The following is a 12,016-nucleotide window of genomic DNA, read 5'->3' on the forward strand; positions in this document are numbered from 1 at the left end:
TTTTCTACTTTCTATAAATTTAATATGCATGTATTGTATACATAAACCTTCAGGACGAAATTTTCTAAATGATAGTGAAAACTCATTCTCAACCCGTTCAAATTTTCGTTGAGTATCTTAAGGCGATGCACTACGTAGTAATGCAAAATCATGTGTTTTTGGTTTGAAAATTTGGTCGCCTAGAAATGTTTCAGATGCTTTAATTAAATATTGCGAGTAGAATACATCTTCGCGTTTGAAATAATCGAGTATTTTTTAGATAAGTCTTTTTATAAGCCCAGAAAAAAATAATGCATAAGGCCTATGAAAACTGCTTTAAAGTTCAAAATCTCCTACTTACGAACCCATTTTCGGTTATGATTTTATTATATAATATGGCAAATTAAGTTATTAAAAAAAATATATATTTATGCCTGAACATCCACAAAATAAAATAAAAGTCACTTTTTGGCCATGATTTTTTCTTGCATAAATCAAAACAGGCGGATGGTGTTAAGCGGGAATTTAAACCTTATCGCTCGATAGCGGCTCGATTTAAAATATTACACGACGTAGTGCATCGCCTTAAAAGAACTAAGCGCACCAACAGACAGACGAGGGTATATACTTTGTTTTATACTATTTTATTTCAAAATTATATTTAGCTTTGAGATATTTATAAAATATTAGTCGTCTTCTAAGGGTTAATGAAAAACTTACCGAGAACATTTAAATACTGTAGTCAAGAAGTTTGCAAAAAAAAAATAATCTTTTGATGGATTCCTGATAAAAAAAAATAATCATGACTAAACCGATGATATATTAAATTGTCGAATAGAGTGTTCAAAAATTTACATTGTGACTAATTTTTTTATCATAATTTAATCTGTGTTACACATAAGTAATTTTTATTGAAATAATCCTGTATTTGCGATATAATGACAGCGATTAGAATAAATAACAATGCTGTAACCACAAGTTAAGGCTACAAAAATAATATCTTGCAAAAAAGATAAGTAAAAGGTAACACTTTGTGTTCTTCAGTCTACACTTTGGACTGACTACCACTGCCCACAATTTTTTGTTGACCAGATAACTTACCAAAATGACACCTTTAAAAACTATGTTAAATAAGTGAGTTATTCATCGCTTTTTAAAGGTGTGTTGAATTGTCACTGTGTTGAGTTATCACGGAACCCAAAATTTTAGAACAACACTTGTCAAAAATCATTTATCATTTTTGCACGTTCAACACGCTCTTGTGTCCTGTTCAAGGTTGATCAAAGCAAAACGAACTCTAAGAAGAATTCTTGCCTGAACAGACTATGCAATAATTACAATAGTGTATTATCCAAAGTTGATATTTTCAGTTGCGAACTTACCAAATACAAGAGGTTCATAAAAGAATATTTCTGATGGTTTGTGAATAATGTTTATGTCTCTATTTTTTATATCTCTATTATGATTTGATTTATATATACAACCTCTCTCCATGGCTATAAATTTATTGTTTTGTAAATTTTTCGTTTTATATAATCTTTTGTGTTGTATAATTTTTTTAATTCTTATCCTTTCTCACAAATTTAATTTACTTATTCCATATTATGCTGTCTTAGTAGAGGAGAAGTCTAGTTTTATTTTACTATATAATACTTATGTACAAACTGATTAAATGTAAACTGTCGATTTCCCGAAAATAAATAAATCATGAGATCGCAAACTCAATATTATAATATTCAATGGAAAACGATTAAGACGTGAACATCTAACAGAAAAAATCGGTTAATAGGTAGAAAATAATTTTATTAATTAATTATTAATGAAGAAATAATTTTAATGTGATACAAAATAACAATCTTTATTTCTAGAAATAGATAACCAACATTATTTATATTGTTTACGATATTATTTGGTGAAAATAAAACAAATCCAGATGTTTTCCGTCCGGGCAGAATATAGTTCAATTCAGCACCAGAAAATATCAGAACAATCGCAGACGATAAATGCCTACGAACAGCAATTAAGGAGCAAGTCAATGTATAAATATCAAAATTATCTTCATAATTAATTCATCCTAGAGTTGCGGAAAAATCAATAGATGTCAAACATTAAAAATAAAAACGGATTTATTTATCCAAGACGCTATCTAGATTGCATTTAGTTCGGGAAGAATCTTGCGATCGTACAGAAAGACAGCAGCCAATAAAAATATGCGTTAAGAAAATTAAGATAATGCAAGTCTAGAATGAATATTTATAGCAGAAAATTCAATAGACGTCGCATATTAAAAATTTAAAAAAAAACGGATATATGTATTTATCCAAGATCATAGACATATGAACCAAGACATTCATTTTCGTTTGAAAATCGCTAATATTGTCTTCAATTATTAAATATTACAATTTGTAGTTTTACTCATTAAGTTATTCCAAAAATATACAAATTTTCAATGTTCAAATTTTGTTAAATCAAAATTAATTATAGATACAAAACACTTTTCATCCTGATTTCAAACACAAGCGCCCGCTTCTTTACAATACGAGAAACATTCAAACTAGAGACAAAAAACAAAAAGCAACAGCAACAAAAACTGTGAGAACCACAGACATAGGAATTAATAGACGAGAAGATAATGGCGGGGGGTAAAATCAACTGTTGAAGAACGAAGGGCGTAAGGCTGACTGTGATTCGTCAATAAATCAATCTGACAGTAAATAGGCATCTCGCATTATAATATCATAATTTACTTCTTAAAAGTAAAATCTGCTTTTGAATGAAGACATTTTTACATGGGAGCGCAAATTACTCGCCACGTTATGAACAAATTTGCGAAGTCCAAATTCGGCAAAAAAATTCGGTTCTATTTTCAGAGTCGAATATTTCGTTTAAGTATTTAGTTAAGACACTTTTATAAATGTTCATAATTTACTTCCCAGCAACCAACCAGCTTTGTGTTTCGCGTCCAGACGTTTCTCGATGTGATAGTATATGTTTCTAAAACTGATCTATATTATACGATGTGAATATGCTTAAAATAAAGTAAAATAATGCTTATATATGGAATGTAATACGACAATTGGGTTTATTCTCTTTTTCACATCTATTTTTACAAGTTTTCATAGTACAAGTCAACATTTTGCCGTGTTATTTCGTAAAATGAACCGATGATGCCTCGACCATAGTTCGCACAAGAATGATGACGTCACGTTTTCAAATTTCACTTGAGGCCATACGCGAGCCCAGCCGGCTCCAATGGAACCGGTATGGGGAGTGGGGATAATACGCTTTTAATCACTTAGGGGCAGGTCTACTAATATTCATATGTCTATGGTGAGAACTAATTTTATGGTTTATTATTGTACTTTGTAAACTGATAAAAAAATTCATTAAAAAGTTATAATTGACATTTATTAGTAAAATACTATTCATCAACAGACAGGAAAAAACATTATTGTTTTCTATTCGGCCCTGTTAGGTATATCCCAGAAATAGACTGAACGAAAATAGAAATCAAATAATCATTGGCATTTCTAATATCAAAAACAATAAAATTGCGGTTACCAGAAATCAATTATTAGCCGCCAAGATATAATATGGTATATACAAATACGAATAAAACATAACATTGAATCCTTTCAGATAGCGACATACTATCTCCAAAAAAATTGACTAACAAAAAATGTATACATAATAATTATAATTACTTAGTCATTAAAAATGTAGATATTATCTTGATGGTTGCAGTGGGCACGCGCCATTGTCAATATGATAAGCCGGGTCAAGTTTAGTAAAGATTGTGAGTTTTCACAGGTGGTCTGTATTTCAGGTGACAACAAACAGATAAGCCCATCACTCTCTCTTTTTTCCGGAACACATGCTAACTCCGGACTTCGGACAATGATAAAAACTCTAATATGTGTGCAGTTTAGCTCAATAATTTATTGTCAGACCATCATAACTTATCAGAAACAATGAATGGTTTCGTAACATGTCGGTCATTAGTGTTATTATTAAAAATAATAATTATTGAACCGGTAAAAGTACAAAAATACGCACGCCATTTTTGATAATTATATTATATTTTTTGATTAGGTAATTGTAATTTATTATCATCGTACGATGTATCTTATCGCATTTAGTTCTGGTTCGTCTGGAAATAATAATATTTTCATAAGTTTTAATTTTCGAGCATTTGAGCGTTGTGGATTGTAATTTATTTTTAAGGTTATCTATAAGTGGTTATGCCTATCCCCGAAAGAAAGTTGATGCTAGTAGTTACTACCCGGATTCACCAGAGATTAAACGGTGATCAGTCTTATTATTTACAGCTAAATAGCTCATCACGATGCAAGCCGAAAATACTTCATTGGACCTTGATTCAACCTATTAAACTTCGGACAGAAAAAAGTTGTGCAAATTTCAAGACGCCAGCTTTATACTATATTCTTTATTTCAGTTTTCTAACCTTATAACGTGAGGTATGGAGTCTTAAATTGACAAAAAATAAGATTTCATTTTGTTTGTCTCACACATATAACAGGACGGTAAGAAGGAAGACGTGGCACGATCAAGTGAATCAGATACTTGAGTCGAGTCATGTCAAGAGTCAGAATAATAGAAGAGTATGTATGAATGCGAATGAGGCAAGGAATGTGTGCTAAGACCTAGTTGTTTGGCGGTCCGTCCTCTCTGCCTACCCCTGCGGAGAAACGGCGTGATGGTTGGTTAGTTAGTTAGTTAGTTAACAATCAACCGCCTAATATAATTTAATTTTAAGCGTACTATCTGACGTGTATCCGACTATGACGGGGACTAATCTAATTTCTATAAATATAATATGATTGTATTATATTCTGCCGGAAGAAATTCTCTAAATGATAGTGAAAACCATAACCAAATCCGTTGGGTAGTTTAGAAGAACTAAGCGCACAAACAGACAGACGCGGATAACGACTTTTTTATACTATTTAGAGATTAGAAATGTAAACAATATTATGAGATTTTAATATTTGGTTAGATATGACTAATATTTAAATCAAATCTATAATCTGACGGCCGGCATAGTCCAGTGGTAACGCATTGGACTGCCATTCCGAAGGTCGCGGGTTCGAACCCGGCGTGCGCAAATAAATTTTATTTGATTAATTTGTGTTATATTCACAATTAATTAATTAAAATAATATATAGTATATTTGCGGCACGTTCCAGAGTGGAAGATACTACCAGTATCGCCCTGGTGTAAGACCACCATTCAGAATTGAAACGTTGCTCCAAATGGTTTTAGCCGTGTTTAGTGACTAGATCTGAATGGCCAGGTACTTCCCCACCTTCCTCTTTCCCTTCCCCACTTACCTTCAGCCTCACAACATCCCCTAATTGGGGATGCCATAGTCTCACTGGCTCCAGACGGGAGCAGTTGGGACTCTTGTGAGGTATTCACTATAAAAAAAAAAAAATATATATTTATCTCAAAGTTTCCAAATGAGCCACTAATATAAAAAATCTTTATCCTTGTGATATCTAAGTGTGTAAAGATCAAATGTATAAATTGTCAACTTCGTTACGGGCTTAGTCCTGGTGCGGTTGATTATTATGTAAAAAAATCGTTTTATAATCTACGAGAAGCAAAAAATTAATAAAAATATGTTTAAAATGCCATTCGTCATAAAATGATTACTGCTACTACTACAGTAGGAAAAATCTTAATTTGGTCACGAACGATTAATTATAATATTCAACGAATTCCTTGTACTTTGCCACTGACATAAAAACTGTTAGTATCGAGTTGTTCCGGTAACTTTATTGTATTTAACTGTTGAGGATAGACAGGCGGAGGGAGTAATTGTAGAGGATAGATAGGCGGAGGTAGTAATTTTAGAGGATAGATAGGCGGAGGTAGTAATTTTAGAGGATAGATAGGCGAAGGTAGTAATTGTAGAGGATAGATAGGCGAAGGTAGTAATTGTAGAGGATAGATAGGCGAAGGTAGTAATTGTAGAGGATAGATAGGCGGAGGTAGTAATTGTAGAGGATAGATAGGCGAAGGTAGTAATTGTAGAGGATAGATAGGCGAAGGTAGTAATTGTAAAGGATAGATAGGCGGAGGTAGTAATTGTAGAGGATAGATAGGCGAAGGTAGTAATTGTAGAGGATAGATAGGCGGAGGTAGTAATTTTAGAGGATAAATAGGCGGAGGTAGTAATTTTAGAGGATAGATAGGCGGATGTAGTAATTTTAGAGGATAGAAAGGCGAAGGTAGTAATTGTAGAGGATAGATAGGCGGAGGTGGTAATTTTAGAGGATAGATAGGCGGAGGTAGTAATTTTAGAGGATAGATAGACGGAGGGAGTAATTGTAGAGGATAGGCAGGCGGAGGGAGTAATTGTAGAGGATAGGCAGGCGGAGGGAGTAATTGTAGAGGATAGGCAGGCGGAGGGAGTAATTGTAGTGGATAGGCAGGCGGAGGGAGTAATCATGAACACATCATCTTTGATTATTACCAGACAATTATCAGTGTATATATATATATATTATAAAAACACCACAACGCATTATTATATTCGAGTCCTTGCCGTAAAAAACGCTATGTTCAACGGAAAATCTAAGTCGACATTTTGATGGATTAACGTTAGTTCGGATTCGGATTGCCATTAGCAATAATATTTACAGCAGAGTAGTAGATACTCTTAGTATCGCCCTGGTGAAAAACCGCAATCGAGAATCGAAACGTCGTTTAAAATGACTCTAGCTGTGTTTGGTGATAAACTCTGTATAGCCAGATGCTCTCCAACCATCCTTTTCCCATCTCCTTCCCCTCCAGACTCATTCAACCTAACAACATACCCCAATTGGGGATACCTTCCGGCTGTTGGGACTCTTGTGTGGTATTCTTTTTTTATGCGGATTTTTTAAAAGTAAATACTTAAACTCGGATTTTCTCAGAATACATAAGTTGTTAGAGACATTTTTACGATCAAGGGTTCGATAAATTGATTTTAATAAGTATGATTAGGCTAATTTATTTATCACCAAAGAAACACGCTAATATTACATATGGATAATGACTGCCTAATATTCTAACGACATTTCTAAATTTCGAATAATATAACGTCTGAAGAAGAAATTATTACAGAAAATACCGGTTTTATTTCGATAGTTATGGGACCGCTTTTTTTCTAAAAAAACATCCTGTATGTGCCCGTTGTTTTAACCAACACGTTCACGTAGGTATATAAATGGTCAACTAAAAACATTCTTGCATACTCATAAGTATTATATTCTTGTTTGTATGCCGGACTATATTATCATAAATGTATCGATACGCTGATACATACTTTATTAGTTTATTAGGCTTTCACTTTTGTCTGACGAGAGAAATTTAGACATGCAGTTATCGATATTTTATTATAATTTTGCAATTTTTAAAACATATATTGAACGTAATACAGTATTATAACAATGCTATTTATTATACCTGCCGCACCAGCTGCTGACCGAAAAGGTATTCTAAAATAACGGTAAATATTTTGTTACTGGGCAAAAATTTATCAGGGAATTCACGCTTTTTGCACTGGAAACAGTTTGATTACTAGAATGTAATCCACAACATAAAAATCGTAATACAATTCAAGGAAGGTACAACGTCATAGAAACAAATTTTTCAACAAACAGTTTCGGCAAATTGTGCAAAATTTTGACACAGTGGATTACAGCATAATACTATGGATCTTTATCATTAGTTTTATAGGATTTGAACAATTCGTCAAACTATAAAGTTAATTCACAAGTTCTGTGAAATTTATATTTATGTTCTGTTATTAGTGTTATTACATTACTAAAATAATAACAAGGCTTGAATAAAACATTCACAGAACTTGGAGATTAACATTGAAATTTGATGGAATGTTCAAATTCTGTCAAACAACTAACTGGCCCAAAACAACCTACACATTGATCTAGTCAACTATTTAATGGGTAAATTTGTGGTGCTAACATTAAATTTCTAATTTATTTTGGCCAATGCCATACAGCTAGCTTGTTAAAACATTACCATTATAGATAACCAAAACGTCAACATAAAAATAGCATAAAATTAATTCATACTGTAATGAGTAATGAGGATAGTTCGCAAGGATATTTGTGTAATTTGGAAGAAACGTCGTCATTATGTCAAATATTAGTAAAAAAAGGGAAAATGCGCGGTTTTCTCCCTCAAAAAGGTGGTAAAACGAAATAGTTTTCTTTACCCAACCTACTTGTGTACGTATTATTATTTGCTCGCTCGCTTGGATGTGAAAAGTGAGAACTGAGCTATGTGGAGTATAATAAAGAATGTCGACAGCGAGATAGATGTGTTTGTCCCCTGAGCAAGTAAGTGTGTATTGTGGTGTGTGCCGTCAGTTGTCAGTTGACGGTTCGGCGTCTGCTGTCAGATGCGCGTGCCATGACCATCAACATGCACAGAAAACGGAACAGGGGCCATCACACCGATAACCGACAGCCGCCGAGGAGCATACCAAGGACACTCCTCACCCACACCATCATCTCTTTCACGGGGCTTTCTAATTCTCGACAATTTCATTTGGTGACCTAAATTATTTTCTACGCTAAAGCAAGCAGACGATCGACGATCACACGGAGTGCGAAACATCACACACGGTGATCGTGGAAGATATTTGCGGAAGCTTGACACACCCTCCTGTCACACCATAACATTGTATGTACTCACCTTGGTCTACTCTGCATCAAGTGCTGTCCCACGAAGATAAAGAGCATATAGACACCGACATAGTAAAATGCCACTGTCCAGTTTTCTGACATCCACTTCCTCGTATTCTGGTGGATGAACTCATTTTCGAAATCGAAAATATACGAATAGTTGGGGGTGGTTACTGTTTCCATGTAAGTATTCATCTTGGAAGTATAGTCCAAGTACGCGGGGGACGATCACATTAACATAATGATAGGGAATGCTCGATATCACAAAACGATTGCCTGAATCGTTTTCACCAATTTCACTTATTTACAAGTTCGAAATGAATTCGCGCCGGTTAGATAATTTTTAACCTAAAAATCTAACGTACTTCCGTACATAGGATTCACCTAACCTAGTTTTCGGACTAATTTTGAGAGAAACATACCATAAAATTGAAAATAAAGTATTCTCAAATTATAAAATGTACTACTGCAGCATGTTTTTTGTCGAAAGTGAGTTTATTATTTCATTTGAAATGATTTTAATGTAGGCAGCCGCACGCGAACCGAGCCTTTCGACTTGACGAGGTATTAAAAACGAATGAATGAGAGTGAGCAACTCAGCACGCCGTGCGCATGCATCTGTCAACGATTGGTGACGTCACTAAAGGCCCCACTCCACAATACGGGCGGCAAAATAAGGCACTAGCAAGTCGGGGCATGTTGTTATATTATTATTTTACACATTCGCCTGCTAATGGCGGATAATGTAACTAATATGATTATATATCTAGTTACTTATATTTATAATAAAAATACTATACTCTGATGACATAGGGAGGGTATTATGATATGAATAGTTAAAATTCATTTTGTTTTGTGTACCCATTAGAGTTTTGGAGAGTTTAAATTTATGATATCTACTTTTTTAGAACCTGGATGTACTGGTAATCAAATAAACCCCCCCCTAAATATTAGAAAACTATTTTATATTTTTATACGATATGTCACGAATATTCGGCATTTTAAAAAAAAAATTACTTTATTTATTTTCATTTCTTTACATATATTATACATAATAATAGACAGTAAATAATAACATAATATATATTACCAAATTGTATACACAAGAAATGAAAACCCACTAAGGCACTGCCTGAGTGTGGGTAATATAAAACCATTACTATATTTCAAGTACCTAAGTATAATATATATAAGTAGAAAAAGTTTTTTTTGTTTGTTTATAGTTATTATAAAAGTAAAGAGAAAACATTGTACAATAGTTTATAAAGTTTCAGGAAGTGAGTTTTAGAAAGGATCAATAAATTTATATAAAAAGCGTTTCAATATCTACGTCATTCAGCCATAATTTTACTTCCTTAACATATTCTATTGTTTTATTTATCATTTGAGTTTGTAGTGGTAGAAGGTTAAATGTACGAGGACCAATGAAACTGCTATGTGTCTGCATTAATTTAGTATTTGTTTGGGGGGTGTAAAATATATTATTTGTTCTTTTGCTCATTCTATTTTCATTTATTTTGAAATTATTTTTGTTTTTAAATAAATATTTCATAGTTTGTAATATAAATAATTTACGAATGTTAAATAATTTAGATTCTTTGTATAATAGGTCGGTCGAGAATGTTTTATTTTTGTTATATATGACTTTAATTATGTGTTTTTGAATTATTTGTAGGGGCTTAATAAATGTATCAGGTGCACCACCCCATCCTATTATGCCATAAGTGATTGCAGATTGCACTAGGGAGAAGTAGATCATTTTCAATTTTTCAGCGTTTAAAATTTCCTTGAGTCTATAAAATATGTAGGTAAGATATCTTAGTTTAGAAGTGGTTTGATTAATATGTGATTTCCAATTAAGATTAATATCTATTGATACTCCTAAATATTTTATATTTTTGACATTAGCGAGTTCGTTGCACAGGAAGCACATTTCTTGATTGCAAGTTGTATTATGGATTCTAATTTTAAGGTTGTCTTTTGGTTTGTTTTTTATGTTTTTGTAAAAAGGTAAGTAAAATGTTTTGCTGTAGTTTAAGACAACTTTGTTGTATTTTAACCATTTTGAAATGAAAAAATTTCAGTCCAATTATTACCATCCACTATTATTGCCGTGTCATCGGCGTAAGAAACAATTTTACCAGGAATTAGAAAATTACATAAATCATTTATATAAATTAAGAATAAAATCGGGCCAAGCACAGTTCCCTGCGGAACTCCGTTTTTTTATCTGTGTCTCTGAACTATAATTATTCCCAATTTTTGTTTTTTGTGTTCTGTCTTTAAGATAGTTTGATAGTAGTTTTAGTGTGTCTTTTTTGAAGCCCAGTCGAGTTATTTTTTTAATGAGTAAATTATGATTAACGGTGTCGAAAGCTTTTCTTAAATCTAGGAATATGGCAAGACATTTCTTTTTTTATCGATAGATGTGTAAATATTCAGTAAATATCGATAGATGTGTAAATATTTTATCGATAGATGTGTAAAACATTAGACCAAATACCCTTTCCAATGTTTGTAAAGAAGTCGAATATTAGGAACACGACAATAGATTAGTTACCAGTGTCACTTGAGGTACTACTCCCCACAGCCTCCCTTAAAATAGAGGAGAAAAGGGGGAAAAAAAGTTACTTCAATAATGAGGCAGACGTACTGCCCGCCTCCGATAGCCGCTGATTTCGTGTAGGCGGAAGGGGTTGGGGAGGACACGCGGAATCGAAATGAGCGAAATGAGCTGACACAAAATGTTTTTTTCAGAAAATCTTAAAATAACTTACTTTTTCAGAAAATCTTAAGAAACTTCTGATGATTTGAAATTATTAATTTATATAATGTGACAACATTTTATTAAACATGTATTGAGGGGGGGGGGGATATAGGTTTTGGGTAAAGAGAGTAAGGGCAGGAGTAGATGGGAAGGTAAATTGAGTGGTCTAGTTTTATGGTCTAGTCATAGTAATTTAAGTTAACTGAATGTTTTGATAAACGAATGATCACGTGGTGTTTAGTTTGAGGCGCGCCTCCAAGACTTTCGAAGTAGTATCCACATTTTTTTATTTATTCAATTGATTGTTCATTAGAACGTTTTTTGATTTTTAGACCACTATTCTGGCACATGCCTGTGTTGTCGGATTAGTTTGCCATTTGATTAGATGCCAGATTATTTTTCTGATTCGCGTTGATTTGATCTTCCGTTAATTATGGTACTTAGGTACTATTAGACAATACTAATAGTACCCAAGTGCCTACATAATCTATTTAAAGTTTGCTGATAGCGAATGGTATTATTTAACTCAGGTAAAATGTAAAATACCTGAAT

At 33.0% G+C, this 12,016-nt stretch overlaps 1 protein-coding gene across 1 annotated transcript in view; it reads right to left on the minus strand.

Moving 5' to 3' along the window:
• Baldspot (elongation of very long chain fatty acids protein baldspot) overlaps positions 1–9,258 on the minus strand; it is a 92,333-nt gene extending 83,075 nt beyond the window's left edge. The window contains exon 1 of the mRNA XM_089633437.1: positions 8,708–9,258. Within this exon, the coding sequence (XP_089489563.1) occupies positions 8,708–8,892 (185 nt within the window). The 5' untranslated portion in view covers positions 8,893–9,258. The remainder of the gene's footprint in view (positions 1–8,707) is intronic.
• Positions 9,259–12,016: the final 2,758 nt, after the last annotated feature.

This window comes from Hesperophylax consimilis, chromosome 1 (genome assembly GCF_061612785.1).
Source record: "Hesperophylax consimilis isolate HC1 chromosome 1, BYU_Hcon_1.0, whole genome shotgun sequence".
In the NCBI taxonomy this organism is placed as follows: Eukaryota; Metazoa; Arthropoda; class Insecta; order Trichoptera; family Limnephilidae; genus Hesperophylax; species Hesperophylax consimilis.